The sequence below is a fragment of the Periophthalmus magnuspinnatus genome, chromosome 23 (assembly GCF_009829125.3).
Source record: "Periophthalmus magnuspinnatus isolate fPerMag1 chromosome 23, fPerMag1.2.pri, whole genome shotgun sequence".
Lineage (NCBI taxonomy): Eukaryota > Metazoa > Chordata > Actinopteri > Gobiiformes > Gobiidae > Periophthalmus > Periophthalmus magnuspinnatus.
Genome location: NC_047148.1, coordinates 17,135,389 through 17,157,815, shown reverse-complemented (window position 1 = coordinate 17,157,815; position 22,427 = coordinate 17,135,389). Strand labels below are relative to the sequence as shown.

Here is a 22,427-nt window from a genome sequence, read left to right as displayed (position 1 = left end):
AAGAAACAATACGTTTACAACATTTTTATTAAAACATTCAAGGCATAATAAATAAAATGTCATAAGTGATAGAATTACATACAGTAGTTTAAGGCATCAACGTCTCCTTTGCCAGGTTACTTTACAATGAAGCACAGAAAGAGAGATTACAAAAATAAGTAAAATTATATTTATAATCCTTGCCATAGAAATGTCTATGAAAGATAGAAAGATTTATAACAAATTGAAGATACAGTATAATACAAACATCCAGCCAAGAGCTGATTACTCACCAGTACAATATAAATAATGCAGGTAGTATGGAGAAAAGCATGCACATTATGTGAGATGTAGTGACAAAAAACCCAAACTCAAATATGTTCACACTGTGAATGTATATGTGAGCGTATATGTATATATGAGTGTATATGTGAAAGTTTCCCGTCTGATGTAAAATGTCCATGAAATATTAAGCAACTACCACTTTGAGTTGTGATAACAGCAGAGCACATGTGTCAGTGTGTGGAGAATACTCATATGCAACACTTGTAACAAGTAACAATTACTTGTTTTGATTTAAAAGCTGGTTTAAATTGGCCTAACATAGTATCGTGCAAATCTAATTTGCACAACCGCTGCAGAATACGTAAAGGCAGCAAGTAGCTATTGAAATGGCACTTTTGTGATATAAATAAACTGTTCAATACTTATTAGGCGCATTCTCTCGCGCAATGAAAGTAGAAATTAATAATAGATTTTTGATTAGTACCAAGTAGTCAAACTTAATTTGAAGTAATAACACAGCTTCACCAGCATGTTTTGACTCTGAAGTGAAATTGATAAACAATGTGATACAAGGTCAAAAACGCTTAAAACACACATATTCAAAGTACAAGTTAATAGAGAGTGTGAGTGTACTCACTGCAACACATCAGCAACAGACTGTGTCTCTGGATCATAATTGTTAACACTTGTGATGCTGTTCAAAAAGGCTACATAACAGTGCTGGTCTGTCAGTGTGTTGCCCATAAAAGCTCACTGTGGTAGTCGGCCATGTTGGGCCCCAAAGTAACATTGCAATAGAAAATAACTATAGTAACTTAGTTACAACTTAGTTACAATATTTCATCACAGTGACAAGTGTGCCAATTAAGTAAACTCACATAATCTTTGATTCTATACTACCAAGTTGGAGATAATGTATGCTGTTACATAAACACATAAATCCTGCTACAAAGAGATGGGTGTATGTGTTTTAGTTGATATTGGCTAATATGTCTGAAACAATTAGTCAACTTATTTGTTGATGTAAATTTAATCATTTTGGTTCAAAGGTTTTAAGGATGTCATTTGGTTTTCTCAATAGCCACCAAGAGTAAATGATGTGCACCATAAACTGAAACTAACTTTTCAGATGATCCAAAGAGTTTAAAAACTTGAAGTTGGCTGCTCACTTGTAGTTGGCTCTCAGCTCTGTGGGGATGTCTTTCTACTCTCTCTCAAGATGCTGTCCAGCCCATTGAGCTGACGGAGGAACCCTCTGTTCGGGATGACACCTCTGTGGTCCTTTACAGTCTTAATGGCTTCCACCAGAGTCAAGTTCTGTCTGATCATCAAATAGGCTAACACCAGCGTGGCAGAGCGGCTAACTCCCACAGTGCAGTGCACTAGCACCTTGCCTAAATGAACACACAGATGCAACAAAGGCCATATGCATTGGAAAAGGATACAATAAAACTTTTACACTATGGTGTGTATAGGCCTAAGGTTGTGGTGCGGATGATGCCCACACATGATGCAGACTTTATAAACAGCTTATAGGCCATGTGTGTGTGCCAGCGCATAAGAAAACTCACCTCCACTGATGAGGGCTTTATGAATAAATTCTGCAGCAGGATAGAAGTTGACACTCATGTCAAACGTGGGGGAGTCATGCGCCTCAATACCATGGTAGGTAATGTTCATCCCGGCATAATATTCTGCTCCTCCTCGCCATTTGCTCTGGGCACAGTTCAGAATGTGTGTAATGCCAAGTTTGGCCAGCTCTCGGCGGTCTGAGGCGATGTCTCTAGAAAGTTGAACATAGAGCCATATTAAACACACATAGTGAAAGAGCAAATAATAACGCCAAGAGCACCTACTGGTCTCCAATGAACAGCCGTGGCCACACTTCATCTGCATGGTTACACGCGGTTTTGCCAGTGCACAGTAGTCTCTCCAGCTCGGACACGGACAGGACAGGGGACGCGCGCTCCGAGTCTTTTCTGTTGGGGGATCTGGAGCTGCTCCTTGACCGGGAAAACCGGGACATAAACGCCATTTATTCTGAATGAATAACGCCACTCTCGTTGCTGTAGAAAGCACAAAAGATTGTAAGATTGTAAAAACACAAATAAATAATAATAATAATACTAAAGATGTAGCCTACTCGTCCGGTTGAGTCATTTGTACTAGGATACCTGTGGGTTTGGAATAGGCTTATTCAAAACAATGCCATGGCTGTTATCAATTAAGATATTCGCTTTACCACTTACCTTGTGTGTATTTCCTGTCTTTGTTTTGCCAATATTTAAGAGCTGAATAGCGTCGCAGCCATGATGCCTCCTCGGTGTGGGAGGATGAGGAGGCAGACGCCTAGCAACCAGACATCTGCATCCCCCTCCAGCGGCTCACCATCTTATCTACAGGTCCCGTGCAGTGCGGAACGAACAGGCTGCTGCTCCCTGTTTCTGAAAATACAAATAGTCTAAACATGATGTAGGGGAAAACGTGTGTAAAATTATTTAAAGTGGACCCAACAAAATTATAGAATGGGACTATAAGGACAAGACTAATCATCCAGAAGATGGTTATTATCACCACATATACGGTGCTCTTGCTTTCTTAGGCCTTTTAGCATCGTTTATGTAGAACAGATTATATAACTAAACTAAAACACTAAAAGACCTACATAACTTTCTCTTTGTCGCCATCTACTGTCTGAAAGAAAACACAACACAGAATCGATACGCCACATGGCGCGGCTCCTCGAGTACTCTGCTCCTCAGAGGAAATAAAACAAGAAAAAAGAGGCAGATATTGGTTGTTATATTGGATATTGTATGTGTGGCCCACACCGCGTGGTTATTATATCGCAGCAATCGACGTGTTGAGGTTTTGAGGAAATCCAACCAGAGATCTATAAAAATAAGAATCAAACCCCGGGCTTAAATATGGCGCATGCATATGTTTATAATAAGATCTTATTATACTTATTATACTTCCATGGGCTCATGTCTCTGTCTGTTTATGATTATGGTTATGGTTATTATGATTACCATTATGATTATTGTGATATCATCATCATCATCATCATCATCATCATCATCATCATCATCATTATTATTATTATCATCATCATCATCATCATCATCATCATCATCATCATCATCATCATTATTATTATTATTATCATCATCATCATGAAAGTCTGTTTTACTAATAACACACTGTCCATAAAAATGGACAGATCTGACATTAACCACATATTAAGCATTGTATTTGACTCTGATCTGATTCTGACTGACAATAGGGTTGAAGTTAAGACCGACCGATAAGATTCACTGCCATTTAAAGTTTCCCCAAGGTAAGTAGCTAGCTGTTCTTTTGAATACCACATGTTTCTGAAGAACTACATTGAGAGGAAGAAGCACAGAGTTTCCTAAATGTATTCATTAATGCTGACAACTGGGAAAACTGTTTAATACAGTAAAATACTTCTACTGCTTCTACCTACTTCTGCTTGATTTTTAATGAAGATGTCAGTGTTGTCTGCCAGTTGTGATAATTTAAATTCTCTGTCAAAAGAACAGATACCATAGAAATCTGTCAATTTAACCTGTGTAGCCAACATCTGTGCCACAAGGAGGACCAGATAAGGGCACAAAGGACCATCTCTACATCCATGGACCATCTCTACATCCATGGACCATCTCTACATCCATGGACCATGTCTACATCCATAGACCATGTCTACATCCATGGACCATGCACACTTATCTCACGTGGGCACGCGCAAACGCTCGTGAGCGTGTCCCCGCTCTAACCAATCAGAGGGAAATAGAGCATGGCTCTATTAAAATAACAAAGGTAACGATTAGCTGTTATTTGCAATTTGACGGAACTGAAGAATTTTTAGATGAGAAAAAGTTTATGATCTGAAAATAGGTAAACATAGCCACAAAACTCGATCTTTCTGAAAGCTGTAGGAGTGACCCCAATCCAACTCGAGACAGCTTTAAGATAGCACCTTGAAATTGCTTAAATCTGTCTGTGCGAAAAAAAAAAATGTGTTCGATGTCTCAGGTCCTTTTGTTTTGATTTTGGCTCTCTGGTCTGGATATTGTGTGCTCCTTTTTGTGCCTTGCAGAAGCTGTGTTCCCGAAGTTGATTGCTTATATGTTATTACCTCAACGTGTTTTTGTAATAATAACGTTTAATAATAATAATAATAATAATAATAATAATAATAATAATAATAATAATAATAATAATAATAATAATAATAATTTTTAAAAAAGAAAGAAAAAAAGCTTTAAGATAGCAAAAGGCATTACCCTATCCTGTTTTTTTCATGCCAGTAGCGTGTCCCCCCACGCCCCGCCCACGTTGCTTACGTAAAATATATGCGACGCACGTGTTTACTGAATAGTTTATGGTGCAATTATGGCAGAAGAGAGGTTACAATTTCATGAAATGGGATTAGATGATCGCGTTTTGAAGGTACAAGTTTGTGAAAGCGATAGATAAAGCGCTAACAGAAACGAAATGGGAGTCAATTGTGTTTTTAAAATGCTTCTGTCAAGCCTAGTTCAAGTCGATGTTTACAGTATGCTATTACTTGTTTATTGTGTTAACTCATTTAAAACATGTTGTGGGCTAACCAACCTATTGGTATTTTGCCATGCAGGCGATCGCAGACCTAGGCTGGTCGCAGCCCACCTTAATCCAGGAGAAAGCTATTCCTCTGGCACTAGAAGGAAAAGACATTTTGGCTCGGGCTCGAACTGGTTCTGGAAAAACAGCCGCTTATGCGATACCTGTGATACAACGTCTACTAGACTCCAAACAGGTATGCAATGGCAAGGTAGCAGCATGTAACTATTTGGTGTAGGAATGTTTGGATCTTTGGGAATCATGTCATCTGTTTAGAGCGTCCGGGAGCAGGATGTAAGAGCACTGATCCTTGTGCCAACCAAGGAGCTGGGTCACCAGGTTCAGATGATGATACGAGAGTTAACCGCCTACTGCTCTAGGGATGTTAGAGTGGCTGACATCTCTGGCACAACAGACCTGTCAACTCAAAGGTGTGCATATTGCTTCATCCATACAAGTTCATAGTAAATCCATGCATTGACCTAAATATATATATTTTTTTGTCCAGACCTATCCTGATGGAGAAACCAGATGTGGTGGTGAGCACTCCGTCACGTGTACTTGCACACCTGAACGCACAAAACCTTGTCCTGCATTCATCAGTTGAGATGGTGGTTGTAGATGAGGCTGACCTGCTTTTTTCATTTGGTTTTGAGGCAGATTTGAAAAATTTACTTTGGTGAGTGGGACATGCCTAGCCTTTCTATCATTTTTGCATTATAACATACCATAACAAAAGCTTACTATGATTCTGTACAAAACAGTCATTTGCCAAATATCTACCAGTCATTTCTGATGTCGGCTACATTCAGTGAAGATGTGCAGGCCTTAAAGGAGCTGCTATTGCACAACCCGGTAATCCCAGTGTCATATTGTTGTCATTCTTTTCAAATGAATGAAACTGCCATGTACGTCTCTGACTAAAATATGGCTTTTGGTTGACCTCGCAGGTGATTCTGAAACTGCAAGGCTCTCAACTCCCAGACAGCAGCCAGCTGCAGCAGTACAGTATCAAATGTGAAGAGGAAGACAAATTCCTGCTAATTTACACACTCTTGAAGCTCCGCTTAGTTCAGGGGAAGACTCTTCTGTTTGTGGGAGACGTGGACAGATGCTACCGAGTCAAACTGTTTCTTGAACAATTTGGTATTCCTGCGTGTGTGTTGAACTCTGAGCTACCTGTACAGTCCAGGTCTGAACAAAAAAAACAAACATGTGATAATTCCTGACTTGTGACAGGCTAACTTTAGTTTTTTCTTCTTCAGGTGCCACATTATCACACAATTCAACCGAGGTTTTTATGATTACATAATTGCCACTGATGAAGAGAGTTTGGCTGAGCCCAGTAATGCATCACAAGTGACTGCAGGCAAAGGAAAGAAGCGAGCCACAGGGAAGGGGTCAAAGTGAGTTGTATTTAGTGGAACAAGCAGCTATACTTGTATAGTAGTTTGGCAGCTTAGTTCGTGTTATGTCTGAGTCAGTTACATAAACTAAACTCAAAAAGTCTTCTTTTTTTTTTTTTAAAGAAATAAAGACAAGGAATATGGAGTGTCCAGAGGTGTTGACTTCCAAAACATTGCCAATGTTATCAACTTTGACTTTCCAACAACAGTGGAGTCTTATATTCATCGAGTAGGAAGGTATGTATCTTTTTAAATGTGTAGTTCATCACTGACTTGTTTGTAATTATTTGTAATCAGAGCTGTGGTTTTATTTGTTTAGGACTGCTCGAGCAGACAATCCTGGAACTGCTCTCTCTTTTATTTCTCACACCGAGATGCCTCTGCTGGCAGAAGTAGAAGAGGTTTTAAAAGGAGGTACAAACTTTCTTTGAAAAATATAATACTTGACTAATGACACCAATTGTTTGAAAAACAAAATCCTACTTTTGTTTGTTTAGATAATGCAGATTGTGTTTTAAAACCATATGAATTCAAGATGGAGGAAATTGAAGGTTTTCGCTATAGATGTCAGGTGAGAGAAATTTTAGGCTCTTTCCTCATCCATTTACGCTTTTGCTACATTCTAGACATTCACAGCTGCCTCTAAAACTGTTTGCTGTTAGGATGCCATGCGTTCAGTGACAAAGCAAGCGGTAAAGGAGGCTAGACTTAAAGAGATCAAAGAAGAACTTCTAAATTCTGAAAAACTAAAGGTACAGTGCATTTTTATCAATACTGCTGAAGTGCAAATTTTTTTTGATAATTTCTAACAAAAGTATCATACTTTTCATTCAGACTTACTTTGAAGATAACCCTAGAGACTTGCAGCTGCTACGACATGACAAGGACCTCCATCCTGCTGTTATACAACCACACATGAAAAATGTTCCAGATTATCTCAGTAAGAGACTCGAGGAGCAATAAAAAATAAATTGTCATCAGATGCGTTTGGTTGTAATAAACTTGACTTGTTGGTTTGCAGTTCCTCAAACATTGAGAGGCATTGTCAATCCATTGTCGGGAAGGAGAAGGAAGAGGAATAAACCTAGAACTGATGGTCTTATCAAAGCAAGTTTTAAGGTGAGGACATTAATATAATATAAAGACCATTATTTGCATGCATTTGTCAGACCATTATACATATTATATTTAAAGAAGACATATTATATAGCAAAAGACAATTTAATTCTGTCAACTGGAAAAAAAAAGTTTCAACTGAAGACTTTTCGCTGCTTATTCAAGCCGTTTCTTCAGTTCTGGTCAGATTGCTGGTGGACTATGGCTTAGATCCTCCCTTCAGATAGAAGCTGTTTACAAATAGGTGTGTTAGTTTCAGTGTAGTTATATCTGTTTGTTAGCTAGGTCTTTTGAACTACACTAAATGTGAACTGTGCCTGACTCATATTTTGCATGATTGTTCAGGCCCCTAATGGGTGCCCTCACACCTATTAGCACACTGGCTGTGACTTTTGTTTTCCTTATTTTGATTTAGGTCTGAGGATAGAGTTAAAAATAGGAGATAAATTATGTCTAAGGCTCCCATTCCTGTTCAAAGTAGGATTGTTTTTCCTAACAAAAAATGCCTCTTTAACTTCCCTCTCAAACCATTTCTCCTCGCGGCTAAGGTCTGTGCCTCACTATCTTCAAAGGATTGGTTAGTGGCTCTGAGATGGAGATTTACGGCAGATTGTTATCCCAAGCTGCTCTTGTGACGGTAATGTTACATTCTCTTATGGAATGGCTGTTATGTTTCTCCAATGTAATGCTCACTGCAGTGAAGGAATGGAGTAGATCACATAGTTTTGTTTGTGGCTTGGGGGTTTGTCCTTTGGGTGAACCAGTTTCTGTCTTAAAGTGTTTCTTCCCTCTGTGCTTGTAGGAACCGCTTGTGTTTTAATGTTTGAATAACTCAACTGAAGTGGTTCTCACAAATACAGAGGGAAAATTGAAAGAAGAACAACATATGCATGTTCAACCCTACAAACACTTTAAGACAGAAACTGGTTCTCCCAGCCACAAACAAAGCAATGTGGTCTACTTCATTCAGTGTAGTGAAGAGTGCAGTGAGCGTTACATTAGAGAAACAAAATGGCCACTCCATAAGAGAATGTAACAACACCGCTGCAAGAGTAGCTTGGGACCCCAATCTGCTGCACAACTCAATCTCAAAGCCACTAATAACTTCTTTGAAGGTAATGAGGTACTGTATCTTGACCATAGAAAAGAAAAGGTTTGAGAGGGGAGGCAATTTTTGTTAGGAAAAACAGTCCATCTTTGAACAGGAATGGGGGCTTTACCTATGTTACCTATCCCCACCCACAGCTCTGTACTTAAAGTAAGTACAGAGCTGTGGGTGGGGATAAGGTGTAGGTGACATAGATAAATTATTATGGTATGAACCTTCCATTAAAATTCAAACCTTGTTTTATGTAGAAAAACATTAAAGGGAAAAATCCATTGAAGACTTTCCGGTATGCTGGAGGAAGAAACAAAAAATCAAAGTGAACCAGTTGAAGCTGCAGTTGCTGTGGAATGGAAGTGAGTGGATGTTAAAAGAAAAAAACAACAACTTATTAATCACTTCTGCAATTAGTTTTGTTTTGTCTTTGAAAAAGAAAAATATTACATTTTTCAGTAAAACCTTTGTTAATTCACTCTTAAGCCTCATCTGACTATTGTTGGACCATGTTCAATAAAAATGTATTTGATATTGTTTATAATAAAATTGTTGTCTATTTCTTCAAATTAAATCACTTTTATAAAAGGACATCATTTGATCTTGGACACACATATTTGCAATTGTGTTTTATTTTGTACAGATTTATATTTTCACTAAAAACCAAATACAGTCTGCTCAGCAGATATCTTCAGATATATTCTCTCCACTAACGTACACAAATATTTATCTTGGTGAATTGTGCCACTGAACACAGGCATAGGCTTGGTAACCCGTTGTGTATGTTTAAAAGAATAATTACTTTATTGGCATGTAAAGAACTTTAGAGAATCAGTCAATAGAAAATTCAAAAGGATAGTCTTGTGTTGGTGCAGACTCTAAATTAAAGCCATCAAAAGGGTTTTCGGTTAACCAGTTGTCGACTGAAAACCAGGGGTCATACCAGGATGTAGTACCTTCAAGGTCAGGTGTGGTTGTAGGGGGTGTGGTGGTCGTGGTGGTCGTGGTTGTAGGAGTAGTGTTCAGTTTGCCTCTTAGTCTTTGCAAGCGCAGTCTGCGTAAGCGCAGCTGTCTGAGGCGTCTCAATCTCTCCGCCCTTTCAGGGTCAATATGAGCCTTTGTGGTGGGCACAAATGGGGTTGCTGTTGTGGCCACTTTCTTTGTGACGAGTCGAATTGGTCTGTTGCCGTTAAGTGCCATGATTTTCTTGATGCGGTTCCAGTTAGATTTAGGTAAAGTGAAGCTACATGGAGAAGCCCCAGAGTCATAGCCCACCATGCAGAGTCTGGTCTGAGGGGTGTAGCCATCTGCTTTAGCTGTTACCTTGTACTCGCCAGGGTTCAAGAGGCGCCAGTAATCACCACCTGCCGCTAAAGTAAAAAGATTTAAATCAGAAACAAAATGATAAGTGGAATTGCTTGTTGTTACGCAATGAAAAGTGAGAATTGTACCTGTTCTGACGTCATGCCTAATGCCCTCCACTGTGATTGTAGCATTGGCCAGAGGGTTGCCTTCTGTATCTTTCACCATACCTTTTATGCCTCTATGTACCTTTGAAAATGCAAAAAAAAGATGGTGTATATAAAGTTGAAGTATTTTAATGATTTATCATTCATAAAACAGGCTATATTGCTTCAAATGCAACATTTTTATTTTCTCATTGAAATCATAAAATGCAGTCACACCTGTTCTATAAAAGAGAGCAAACTCTCACGATTGTTCTCCCACTCCAGAGGCAGTTCACTCTCATGGGGAAACTTGTCACATCCGAGGAAGATGGACAGCTCAAAGCAGTTTGTATGAAGGTAGCTGAAGTCATTCATACCTGTACATAAACAGAAAAAAATTGGCACCTCATCTATATACTTATCTATATACTTTTTTGTATAGTTGTCATTTTTTTCTCATTACTGTTGAGCCTATATTGTAGTGTAAGTGGCCACTTACTGCCTACAACTGGCTTCCAGCTAGCCCTGTTGATGATGCCCTGTCCCGCTGTGATGTCATCTCCATGGCATGAGCCTCTGTAGGTCTCTGTCATAGTCAGATGGCTGTGAGCATAAGACATGGCCAACCAGCGAAACATTGCATCATCAGGGGTTTCTCGCAGGGCGCCTTGATTCTGAAGCTGGATACGAGCCCAAGTTTCCTCATTCATCTCAGCATTGTTTCTCCATCGACGATTGTCTGTCAGCTGCAAAAGTATTAATAAGAGAAAGTGATCAACAGGCAACAATATCCAAGGCACAAGGAAATGTACACACACAAAACTCACAGAAATGGGTGGTCTTTGCATATCAAATGGATACACAACCATTTTTTCTCCTCCTTGTAAATTTGCACCTAAGACAAATGGATTACGTTCCATCCAGGAAATAATGGCTCTTGTCTCAACAGCAACCTAAAAGAAGGGGGAGAAAGATATTTTGTTATGGTATTTACTTATATCCACAGTCCACAATAGTGTCTTTAAAGCTTACTGAGCCATTGAGGTAGTTTTCTGGGATGGGTATGTGATTATAGGGAACTATACGAGGGACCCATCCTCTGTCCTCTGCACCCCAAAGGATGCTGTTAAGATCTGGAAAGTTCTGGAAGATGTCATAGCCTTCTTCAGTCCAGTGACCCAGTGCCCAGTTGCCCATCTCGGATCCCTAGAAATCAGAATTTTACGTGCACTCGTTGCTACTTGTTATTGTAAACCAGCCGACCCCAAAGTTAAACTTCACATTTTCTCCATTATGTAATGCATTAGACATACCATTTCAAAAGCAAGCTCATATGCATCTGGGTTCAGTGAAGGCACAAGGTGTATTCTCACGCTGTCCACCAAGCGGCGCACTCTGGGGTTGTCATCGTTATACTCTTTGCACAAAAACTGCATCAGTAAAAGAACTAATTCTCTTCCGAGGGCCTCATTGCCATGGAGACCTGCAGTATAACGAAACTCTGGTTCCCCTAACAGGAACAGAATTAAGTGTAGTTAAAAGCCACCTCCACTAACTGATGATGTATTAATAGAAGCTATATAATGTTACCTGTCTCATGCTCTCCTGGATTATCTGAAATTTCCATGGCATATATCTTAAGCCCCTGTGAGCTTTTACCAATATTGTAGATTCTGGTGATATTTGGACACTCTTCATTTATTACTTTCATCATCTGGAAAACAAAGCAGTGATTTTAATTTAACAAATGGTAAATGGCCACAATTTTAAACATTTACCTGTCTCATCTCTTTGTAGTTGTGGTGTCTGAAGTCCAGGTCATCTGATACATTGACTTCATTCTCACTTGGATAGCTGCCTAAATCAATAGAGCATATAGCTTCTGTCTCTTGCTTCAAGGGGTTAATAAAAGTAATAAAATTGTATGTTGTACTGACTTGGTAGCTGACAGGCCATTATCTCTGCTCGGAGACACAGACTGCCATTCCAACTTTGAGGAAGGATGCGGATGTAACGAGCCACAACAGGTGCAGAAAACTGACTCATCACAGGTGTGTCCTTATCCACATTTCCATAAAACAACTAAAAACAAGGACCATTGACATAAATGCATAAGAACAGGTCAGAATTACAAGTTTGGGTTAAAAACGTTCTTACTCACCCATTCAGCATAGCCATCATGAAGCACAGTCCAGTCACGGCTGTCATTACTGAAAGCCACAAAGTAAGAAGACACAAAGTCCTCGCTGGAAATGGAATAAACAAATAAAAGACACTGTTATTACCTGCAGAAAATGCACTTATTGCAAAAGTGTCGGTTAATAATTCTTATGTGATGTATCCCACTCACTGTAGCTCTGAGTTCCTGCCCTGTGTGATCACACCAGTAAACTCCACTTCTTTGCGAGCATCAACCTCAAACCAGTGGCTTTTCTCTTCAGGTTCAGCACACCACGCACCTCCATACATGTCATCTTCACTTTCAGATCCCTTCACAAAGCTGCCTGTTAATGTGTTATCGTTAAAGTTGTGAAGTGAAAGGAGACTTGTATACCTGCATGTTGAGGCGGCCTCTCTGTGCTGCAAAGCCATGATGTGACTGTGATGAAGCCAGTAACTGGTCGTCATCCACACGGTGAGACTCCAGACCCAAAGGAGGACATTCTAGACAGAAAAAAAACTCAGGATCTCAGCTCTAATTACTTATCAGAAACAATCTCTGGGGCAACATGGTGCTGTTCATTGTAAAATTTTACATGGCATAAAATGTTGCCTTCTGTGTTGTTTAAGCACAAATTCCATGTCCAACAATGCTTTTTCATTTGTTTATGAAATGCTACTCACTTTTGGGCTCCAATGGGATAGCTGCCTGCTTGAGTCTCTCCTCCTCTTCCTCCTCCCACTGCTTCCGCAGTCGCTCAGCTGAAAAGACACATGTGGAAAATCAATAAGTTTAAAACAACCTGGAGCAGTAGTGTATACTGCTATTGGCCCTGTTTCAAAAAGCCATTTTAGGCCAGCACTGAAAGTTATTAGAGAGTTAAACGAAACAAAACATGCTTTGTGAACTGGTACATTTATGCGTATACAATGACATGCAATAAGGCACATTTGCTCTTGGTAAAATATGATTACAAACTGTTTACTGTAAATTATTTGAGCATAGACCCTTTTGAAAACTGAATGCTCTGTTTGTGTCATGACTGTTCAAACATAGATTAAAAAAATATTATGTTTATCAATAACATTCCTGCTCCTCTGTAAAAGAATCACATGTGGCTGCCCCCTTTTTAATCAGGGAGACTCGCCAAAGCAAACCATGTTTCATTTGAATCAACCAATCCCCCACTTTTTCAAAGTTGGTTTAACATAATAAATGAACCATCTTGAGTAAACCTATATTACAGTCTTATAGTATTCTACCTTTTTCAGCCTTTTCCTTTCGTGCTCTCTCTTCCTCTTCTTCTTGCTTTTTGGCTGCCACTGTAAAAGCGATAGTACTTCATCATGAGATAACACTGACTCATTGCGCAAAAATATACTGATAAAACTTACAGTCATCATAGTCATATTCTTCATACCATGGGCCTACAAATGGAACACCAGTTGTTTCTTCTAAAAAAGATGGGGGTTAGTAAACTTCTTCAACAGATTTAGTAGCTTTCTGAGTTACATAACAGTACCTGGTATGTACATGATGATCTCTGTGGTGGTAGTCTGCTTCTTACGCACTATTTATGAAAATTAAATTAATAGAGAGTTGTTTTATACTCACGTTCATACAAGTTTATCAACAATTGTTCAGGTCGATCTTGTGTCCTCATATGGTATGTCAGATATATAAAATTCAATGCATGTAAATTGAAGAGTTTTACCCAGATCTGGCTCTTCCGGCTCTTCCCATATTGGTGCCTTTATGGTCACAGTATCAATAACTGTAAAACATTAGTTGTGTTTCAGTTGCAGTTGCTCATTTATTTATCATTAACACAACACAGTGTTTGAATAGTGGGCTTACATGTGTGATGGTTGTAGTCAGTGGTGAGCTGTTGCTGTCCCTCTGTTGTCAGTCGGACCTCCACGGGAGCAGTTGTGGTCCTCAGTTTTTTTGGGGTCTTAGGTTTTTTTGTGGGTTTTGGTGCTTTGGGTTTCCTGGTTGGTTTGGGAGCTTTTGGCTTTTTGGTGGGCTTTGGACCTTTCTGCTTCTTGGCCTTGGCCTCCTTCTCTGCTGCCTTTTGTGCCCTTGCTGCAGGAAAATTAAGTGTAACTTTGTTCAGGTTGTTCACAGTTAAAGTTGAAGTGGACATACAGGCAACTGGGATTTTCTGACTCAGCCACAACATTTGTTACTTTGGGTCAGGACCAAAGGAAGGAGTAGAAGAACTTAAGCCGAGACCCAATAAAGTCATTCATTGTACAAACTTTCCATGTTTTTTTAAATGTCTTTTCACTATGTGCTGCTGCAATAGTAAAAGTTGTATTTCAACACAGCTTCACTTCTGTTTATTCGTTAGGTCTTACCAACATTTACTTGTTGGGTGGGTGGTGAATAACATTTTTTAAATAACACTTTAAAAATTGAGAAAGATAATTTCGTTGATACATTTTCAACTTTTTGTACATCCATACAGTTTTACTAAAAAAACATCATGACAGTTGGTCAGCAAAGAAACATTTTGTTTTCTTAGCATGATATAAACTGAATCAAAATTAAGCTTTTAAAAAACATATTTTTTACTATATGCAGTTGTATTGTACAAACTGTCCTACAATGAAAGAAAATTAAAGAAACTACAGACATGTTCATTTACCTTTATCTCATAGCGGTCCACGATTCCCACAGGCCGCTGTATAAAGTCATTCATTGCTCAACAGCTGAACAGTAATAAACTAGGTCTACTAAATTTGCTTATGCAGCAAAAATCCATGAGATATAAACAAGTGTTTAAATTGTATGGTCCTCAGGAGGCTGAGATAATCATGGGGTTTTTGAGGAGCTTAAATTGCCTATAAGTGGTTGGACTGCTGTCTTTGTGGTTTTGCTTTATGCAGTGGAAAGTCTAGAGTAAAAACATCAGTACTATTAACCACAACCAAAAACATGGTGCAAATCCAGTGCTCCACATTTAAAGGAAATGTTTTAGTTGTTGCTCATGTTTGGTCTCAAAAGTACATTTTTGATGAGATGAGTAGTTTGCAGATGTGGGAACAGTGAAAACTGTGAAATCACCAGGTTTCTTTTTATCATTTCAATCAATACTCAGTCCAAGAATAACTTGTAAGTAATTTATCATGGAGTGGGAGAAAGTTGACACTTACCTGCTTCTATCTCCTCTGGAGTTTTCTTCTTTTTTGGTTTTGTGGTCTCGGGCATGTCCACTTGAGTTGGTTCATCTGACATGTGCTCCTCGGTCAGACTCTGAGCCTCACTCACCTGAAGCTGACCTCTGACGTTGGTAGATTTTGTTTGTTCTTCAGAGCTAACCAGGGCACAGGTCAGGGCTAAGGCCAGCACCAGAAGCACCATTACATGCGCCCTCATTTCCCCAGTTGTTGCTGAGAGAAATGAAGAGACTGGAAATGAAACCTTAAAGTAGCGCCAGCTGTCTAGTGTTACAACATCTGACCTGCAGATGAACACTCTGGTCTCCAGGCTACAGAGGAAGTCTTCAAAGTCCTCAGAGAAGAAAAGATGAACACTACAGAGTCTCACTGGTGCATGGACAGAGGAATAAAAGTGTCAGTTTTGGCACTGTTGAAGAAAAGGAAATGCATCAGTCCAGGGCAAACTCCCAGCCCCGTCCCAGCCTGGACTCACATCTCTCCCTCATGGCCCTGCACCCCCTTCCCCTCTCCCTGGTTTGCACGGAGGGGTGGAGCTTCTGACACACACACGCATTCCATGGAAACAAGAGGAGGTGGGGGAGTACACTCACCCCAATGGGCTGCTCCCATAGACTGTCTGCTTAAGAGGAAATTGTGATTGGAGCAAATTTACAATTACACTTATAATTTATTTAATATTTCTTTATTATTTTTCAAATGCACTATTGATCAATGATCTCAATCCACCATCTCAATCAGGTTCAAGTGTGTTTGCTTTCCACTGAAATATATATTTTTAAGTTTGTGTTTTTGCCACTAAACTACACAAAACAGTCATCTTTGTAACAGCTTATGTAAGCCAACATCATTGAAGTCTTTTACTGGTCAACATTTGACCACAAATACTCTGTGTAAATCCTTTGGTGGTGGAACGTGTCTCTTTGGAGATGTTATTGCTTTGCCTAAAGTGTTCCAGTTTGGCAAACTTATCAAACTCCATGTAAACAAACAGGTGACACCATCAAGACAAATTCAGATTTGTTGAGAGTTTTAAAGCTTTTTTTTAAGCCTGAATAAATTAAAGGTGGATAAATAGATAGATAGATAGATAGATAGATAGATAGATAGATAGATAACAAATAATTTAACTGAAGAGGGCCCCAGATACCACAGTTTGAGAAACACTGTTATGATGATAATAATAATAATAATAATAATAATAATAATAATAATAATAATAATAATAATAATAATAATAATAATAATAATACATTTAAAATGTAATATCTCCATAGAGATAAGCAAGTGTTGGATCCCCCACCAGAAAAAGCAGCGTACCATTAATAAATAATCAGACTTTTACTTTACGTAATATAATAACAAAGCAGTCTTCAATTTTCCAAAATGATCAGGCTGACCACATCTGACCGTGTTTGTGATTACCTTGATAATGCTTCCGGTTTTCCACATGCTTTAAAATCAATCGTAGTGGAAAATAACATGATATCTTTAGACTTGGGGCTATCATGTAGTTTACGAGCACTCGATGTTAGGACTGAAGCTGAGCCGGATGACTGTTTCTTTGGCCTTGAAGTTCACTTGTTCTCCTGTCTGACCTCCTACTCACACAGCCCTGTTTTCTTTCTTTCCATCTGTTTCCAATAACATGCGTGTGTGGGTGTGTGTGTGTGTATGTGTGTGTGTGTGTATGTGTGTGTAGGTGGTTAAAGATGTGTTTCAGATGTGATTTTAAAAAACCTCATCCCCCCTTCAGCACATAGGTATGCATTTAAGACATGTGATTGACTTTCAGAGCTTTTGTCTCTATCTGTAGAGTCCCATCATATATTTGAATTGTCTTTTTAAAATTGCTTGTGACAGGTTTTCATGTTTGTTTAATGTTTTTCGATATATGACTCCATTTTGGTGGAATAGTAAATAATTGTATGTCAGTTAAGTGGCAGTTTATAGAAAAAAGTTCAGAAAAAACATACAAAAATACAGAAATTAGTGGAACTCAAATGCAACATCTACAACACTAATAATTTCATCCAGCTCTCAGGGACAGTTCACCTTTAAGTATTCCTTTTTCTGGCTATTTAAACGTTCATTTAACAAAACAAAGGTGTAGTCATTTGTTTTTAATAATCTAATCTATATTGTGCAATTTAGTGTGTTACCATTAATGTTGCTATAAGTATGAGTTATGCAAATACCTCTATGTATCTCATATCTGCTGCTTGTGCCCAACCAGGAACAAAAACCATAAACCAAAATAAAGACAAAGAAAAAGAGAAGAGGAAAAAAACTGAGCAGATTTTTTAGTATAAATATAATTAGCCTATGTTTCAGTGAACAGAGTAGACTAGTCTGTCATATGTAAGTGGACATGAATGTAACAAGTTAAGGAATATATATATATATATATATATATATATATATATATATATATATATATATATATATATATATATATATATATATATATATATATATATATATATATATATATATATATATATATATATTTTACAATTGAAATGTAGAAAAGTATTTGTTTAGTTTATCTTCTGTGAACTTCATGGCAGTAGTTGAAGAATGCTCACACAGTATAGAAACTAGTATTATAGTCATAGTAACTTGTGTGTCTTTGACCAGTTTTGCTACAGTTGTCTGGACGTATGGGAGTTTTTATCCCTCATTTTTATCATATTTTATCGTAACATTTTAGAATTGTCTGTCTCTTTATTTAATCATGATGTTCATTAGGTGTTGTTCAATAATAACATTTGCCTTTTTCATGTGATTATACAAATTTATTTAAAATATTTTAAATGTGTCAAAGTAAGCAAAATAATTTATATATCCTCATTCAAAAAATATTAAACATATTTTTGTGGTCCATTTGACACACACATAAACACACACACACACACACACACACACACCCCGCACACACCCACATACCCCCCCCCCCCCCCCCCCCCCCACACACACACACACAGATATTGTCCATCATTAGTAATAGGAGTAGGTCACCAAAGGTGAGGGTGCAAACACGTGGACTGCAGTACGTTGCTGACGGTACGGTGTGTTATAGGGCACAGAGCTGTAGAATGTTGATGGATGAAAGGTGGAAGAGTTTGGCATGAAGGCACTGTATTCGTCCTCTCCCTCCTTGCCATGCTGCCTCTCTTTCTTCCACTTCGTACGCCTATTTTGGAACCAAATCTTCACTTGTGTCTCAGATAGGTGCAGGTGAGTGGCGATGTTGTGTCTGTCCAGCACTGACAAATAGTGGCACCTCTGAAAACTGTGCTCCAGGATCTCAAGCTGCTCCAACGTGAACGCAGTGCGGTTACGGCGGCTCTTGGTCTTTATTTTTGTGTTTTTTGGATCTTGGTCCTCCTCCTCGTCAGGGCTGCTGCTGTCATCTGAAGAGGCATGGACCATACAGGCCTTGGGCTCTTGGTTCTCTTTTGGAGTTTGAAGTTCTAAAGAAACAAGTACCCACGTGTGGTTAAAATTGGACAAAGATATGGTGGAAAACCTGATAATGTACTGGATGTCTTTCTGTAATTGTAGGCCTAATTCATTAGGTTATATTAAAATATAGTCATACCTGCCATCTCCAAAGCAGCGTCTTGATCCGGCCTTCTGCGCGTGAATTTCCTCGGGTCGAGGATGTCCTCCACGGAGAAGGACGTCCTGTGCGCACACGCGTCTTTCACGGTCTGCATCTTTGCGTTCACGCGCTGGCTTCAGCAGTTGACACTGTGCCAGAGCAACTCTTAGCTTTTATAGGAAGGTCCCAAACGCCACTGCCTATTAACCCCATTCAAATAAGTGTTTAAAATAAAAAGAGAACAATCAGTCAGTGCCATTTCGGCGGGGGCACGCGGACACGCTCCTGCCCCGTGGAACCCCCGTGTGGCACTTGAAAATGTAAATTTAGCCTCTCAGCTGGAGGCACACGAACGCGGTTATTTATTGCCGTGCATCTGGTTAAAATGTGCCTCCTTTCTTCTTCTTCGTGTTCGTTATTGTGTCCTGGCTTGTCATTATTTGCAAATGTGAGATTTTACGCTGGTGAGACACGTGAACGCACCTTCTTATGTTAATTGATGGACTCGTCAAAGGGAAAGTTTGCGTCTTTTCCTCTCTTGTGTGTTGTGTCCCGGTTTCTAAAGCGCCATTTGTCCTGCGGAGGTTGACATCTCCACAAAGCAGACGAGCTGAATTAGAAAACACTACAACTTTATGCGAGCAATAGAAACGAGGGCCACCTGATCCGCTTTTACACGGCACTTTCACCATTAAACAAATGAATGTGCCTACTGATAGAAAACTTAATGAAAACTACCATTACTTGTTAAGATAATATCATTCAGTATAACTACTTTTTATATATATACTTTTATATTCACTCACAAAGTGGATGGTGGAGACTACTGCAGTTAAAGGGGAAATAGCCTATTGTCAGGACATGCCCCATGACTGTGAGTGGACACTATTGGCACTAACTAAAGCTTAAAGTACAAAATCTGAACAAAATAACTTCACTTTGGGTTAGGGTACACGCATAACTCATAGTTCAGTGGTGAAAGAAGAAGAAGAATATTTTGTTAATACCTGAGCAAACAATACTCAAGTATATCAGATTTTGAGATCTAATGAAGCATCATTTTTTTTAATTGATACAAAATTTGTGGTGAATTTTGTTCAACAGAAACAACTGAATTGATCATTTACTCAAACTACAAACATGTTAAAAAATAAACCCCTCAGTCTTTTCGGCAGATCTCAAACTTTTCAGTCCTGTTGAAAAATGTAGTGGAGTAGACAGATACCTGCTCTCATACAACGTGAAGTAAAAGTGAGAAGTATCCACTAAAATCTACTTAAGTAAAGTACAAATACCAAAAATGTGTACTTTAGCACAGTGCTTTACTACTTGTACTTCATTACGTTCCACCACTGCCATAGTTAAAGATGATGGCTAAATATTCAAGTTTACATAGTAAATATACATACACATATTTTTTTTTCCTCACTGTCTGACATGAAATCAGACTAAGCACTTCCTGTTTTAGGTTACTTAGGATTACCAAAATTATTTCCATTTGCTGAATGCCACAATAATGAAAGAAGTTTTTTTGTTTGTTTGTTTTTTACACAATTTTTCATTACTTTTTTCAAAGTCAGAAGTTACTATGCCTTTAAACAATTTGGGAAAACCCAGATGATGTCATATCTTTGGCAGCTTCTGACAGGTTTATTGACAACATTTGAGTTAATTAGAGGCACACCTTTGGATCAAAAGAAATCAGCCAAGATATCAGGAAGAGAAGTTACAGGTCTGGTTTATCCTCGAGTGCAATTTCCAGATGCCTAAAGGTGCCACGTTCATCTGTTCAAACAATTACATGCAAGTATAAACACCATGGGAATGTCCAGCCATCACACCGCTCAGGAACGAGACAGGTTCTGTGTCCCAGAGATGTGCTTTGGTCCAAAATGTGCATATAAACCCAGGAACAAAAGCAAAAGTCCTTGTGAAGATACTGGCTGAAGCTAGTAAGAGTCTGTCATTATCCACAGTAAAACGAGGACTGTACTGACATGGGCTGAAAGGCCACTCAGGAAGAAGCCATTACGCCAAAAGAAACATAACAAAAGCCAGATTACAGTTTTAAATACACACATGGACAAAGACCTTAATTTTTGGAGACATGTCCTGTGGTCTGACAAAACTAAAATGTTACTGTTTGGCCATAATGAGCATTGTTACTTTGGGAGAGAAAAGGGAGAATCTGGCAAGCCCGAGAACACAATCCCAACTGTGAAATACGGGGGTGGCAGCATCATGTTGTGGTTGTGGTTGTTTTGCTGCAGGAGGAACTGATGCACTTTACAAAAAAGATGGCATCATGAGGGAAGAACATTTTATGAAAATACTGAATCAGCATCTCAAGACATCAGCCAGGAAGTTAAAGCTTTGGCACTCATGGGTCTCCTAAATGGACAGTGACCTGAAGCTTACCACCAAACTGGTTACAAAGTGGCTTAAGGATAACAAGGTCAATGTTTTGGAGTGGCCATCACAAAGCCGTGATCTTAATCCTATTGAAAATGTATGGGCAGACCTGAAAAGGCATGTGCAGGCCAGGTGGTCTACAAACTTGGCTCAGTTACACCAGTTCTGTCTGGAGGAATGGGCTAAAATTCCTACCAACTATTGAGAAAGTTGTGGAAAAATAGAAAAATATATCCAAAATGTTTGATTCAAATCATACAGGTTAAATGCAATAGTACCAAAGACTAATGAAATGTATGTAAACATCCGACTTGAAGAAAGTAAAAATTATCTAAAAAATCTTTATCTCATTATTCTGGCATTTAGCAAATAGAAATTATTTTGGTAAGCCTAATTGACCTAAAGCAGAAAAGTTTAGTTTGATTTCATATCAGAAAGTGAGAAAAAAACAAACAAAGCGTATGCGTCTTTTTATGCATATGTAAACTTCTGTTTCGAACTGTATATGCCTAGTTTTTATGAGTTGGTTTAAGGATTAATATATCTATAATTACTGGGTATTTTGCCTTTTTTGGCGCAGACATTTTAAATACTAATGTGATTTTAGGCTATCCATACAGTGACATGTGTTATAAGATCATTGAACAACTTAAAACTATATTTCTAATGGTTGTAAACTATTTCCTGTTTTGAAGTCATTATTACATCAAAGATAATGTGAACCTTTTAGACTCATGAACAGCTCTGTTAATTCACAAAGTCCAATGTTTAAGATCCCATTACAGTTATGTGGTTAAAGATGAGCGAGGTTGTTGGTCACGGTGTAAAGTGATTGTAAATGATCCACTCTGGAGAAGTAGGGACAGCTGCCACCGTCGCCTCCAGCAGAGTCCACCACAGAGCTGTAGGTCTGAGCTGAGAGAGGCCGGACACTGGGACAATTAGCAGATGTTTGACCCTGTCTAACCCCAGCCTTTGTGAAACAGCACAGACTGAAGTCAAAAGAGTCAGAGGAGACTAATCAGCAGAGATGTCAGATGTAGAAATAAATAAACATAATTACACTCTTTATTGTATTTAGCAACATTCCACCACTGTCAACA

The 22,427-nt window shown here is 38.7% G+C and overlaps 4 protein-coding genes across 5 annotated transcripts; 1 reads left to right on the top strand and 3 right to left on the bottom strand.

The window, feature by feature from the left end:
- Nucleotides 1–9: 9 nt before the first annotated feature.
- LOC117391928 (dual specificity protein phosphatase 26) lies at nt 10–2,629 on the bottom strand. Of its 2 annotated transcripts, XM_055231527.1 has the most exons (5): nt 2,514–2,604; nt 2,408–2,438; nt 2,121–2,330; nt 1,836–2,047; nt 10–1,658 (listed from the first exon to the last, which is right to left on the bottom strand). In XM_055231527.1, exons 3-5 carry the CDS (start codon nt 2,297–2,299, stop codon nt 1,447–1,449), a joined length of 603 nt encoding a protein of 200 aa, XP_055087502.1. In that variant the 5' UTR covers nt 2,300–2,330; nt 2,408–2,438; nt 2,514–2,604; the 3' UTR covers nt 10–1,446. The 2 variants fall into 2 exon arrangements, with proteins under 2 accessions (XP_055087502.1, XP_033845774.1); XM_033989883.2 differs by lacking the exon at nt 2,408–2,438 and having other exon boundaries at nt 2,514–2,629.
- Nucleotides 2,630–4,625: 1,996 nt separating this feature from the next.
- On the top strand, nt 4,626–9,056 carry ddx56 (DEAD (Asp-Glu-Ala-Asp) box helicase 56). The gene is made up of 14 exons (XM_033989887.2): nt 4,626–4,740; nt 4,928–5,089; nt 5,170–5,324; nt 5,402–5,572; nt 5,658–5,748; nt 5,844–6,085; nt 6,159–6,299; nt 6,423–6,536; nt 6,619–6,713; nt 6,797–6,870; nt 6,962–7,051; nt 7,134–7,239; nt 7,321–7,418; nt 8,772–9,056. Exons 1-14 carry the CDS (start codon nt 4,684–4,686, stop codon nt 8,841–8,843), a joined length of 1,668 nt encoding a protein of 555 aa, XP_033845778.1. The 5' UTR covers nt 4,626–4,683; the 3' UTR covers nt 8,844–9,056.
- Nucleotides 9,057–9,135: 79 nt separating this feature from the next.
- aebp1a (AE binding protein 1a) lies at nt 9,136–15,801 on the bottom strand. Its single transcript, XM_033989730.2, has 20 exons — nt 15,282–15,801; nt 13,981–14,208; nt 13,838–13,897; nt 13,646–13,693; nt 13,518–13,577; nt 13,386–13,445; nt 12,807–12,884; nt 12,517–12,626; nt 12,313–12,452; nt 12,124–12,208; nt 11,900–12,044; nt 11,741–11,820; nt 11,553–11,676; nt 11,276–11,472; nt 10,995–11,168; nt 10,790–10,915; nt 10,462–10,708; nt 10,200–10,339; nt 9,966–10,065; nt 9,136–9,884 (listed from the first exon to the last, which is right to left on the bottom strand). Exons 1-20 carry the CDS (start codon nt 15,502–15,504, stop codon nt 9,346–9,348), a joined length of 2,964 nt encoding a protein of 987 aa, XP_033845621.1. The 5' UTR covers nt 15,505–15,801; the 3' UTR covers nt 9,136–9,345.
- A 2,504-nt stretch (nt 15,802–18,305) lies between these two features.
- Nucleotides 18,306–19,027, bottom strand: pnx (posterior neuron-specific homeobox). The gene is made up of 2 exons (XM_033990020.1): nt 18,910–19,027; nt 18,306–18,781 (listed from the first exon to the last, which is right to left on the bottom strand). The coding sequence occupies exons 1-2, from the start codon at nt 19,025–19,027 to the stop codon at nt 18,306–18,308; spliced, it is 594 nt and encodes a 197-aa protein (XP_033845911.1).
- Between the last annotated feature and the right edge of the window lie 3,400 nt (nt 19,028–22,427).

Excerpts from the sequence above, each read along its gene's own strand:
- ddx56 (XM_033989887.2), top strand. The coding sequence starts at position 4,684 with ATGGCAGAAGAGAGGTTACAATTTCATGAAATGGGATTAGATGATCGC. Across the intron at positions 5,573-5,657 it reads GATTTGAAAAATTTACTTTG|TCATTTGCCAAATATCTACC; the intron begins GTGAGTGGGACA and ends TGTACAAAACAG. Across the intron at positions 6,086-6,158 it reads GAGCTACCTGTACAGTCCAG|GTGCCACATTATCACACAAT; the intron begins GTCTGAACAAAA and ends TTTCTTCTTCAG.
- aebp1a (XM_033989730.2), bottom strand. The coding sequence starts at position 15,504 with ATGAGGGCGCATGTAATGGTGCTTCTGGTGCTGGCCTTAGCCCTGACC. Across the intron at positions 13,578-13,645 it reads GATCATCATGTACATACCAG|AAGAAACAACTGGTGTTCCA; the intron begins GTACTGTTATGT and ends CATCTTTTTTAG. Across the intron at positions 12,045-12,123 it reads ATGATGGCTATGCTGAATGG|TTGTTTTATGGAAATGTGGA; the intron begins GTGAGTAAGAAC and ends CCTTGTTTTTAG.
- LOC117391928 (XM_033989883.2), bottom strand. The coding sequence starts at position 2,299 with ATGGCGTTTATGTCCCGGTTTTCCCGGTCAAGGAGCAGCTCCAGATCC. Across the intron at positions 2,048-2,120 it reads CGGCTGTTCATTGGAGACCA|AGACATCGCCTCAGACCGCC; the intron begins GTAGGTGCTCTT and ends TCAACTTTCTAG. Across the intron at positions 1,659-1,835 it reads TAAAGCCCTCATCAGTGGAG|GCAAGGTGCTAGTGCACTGC; the intron begins GTGAGTTTTCTT and ends GTGTTCATTTAG.
- pnx (XM_033990020.1), bottom strand. The coding sequence starts at position 19,027 with ATGCAGACCGTGAAAGACGCGTGTGCGCACAGGACGTCCTTCTCCGTG. Across the intron at positions 18,782-18,909 it reads CGCTGCTTTGGAGATGGCAG|AACTTCAAACTCCAAAAGAG; the intron begins GTATGACTATAT and ends TTGTTTCTTTAG.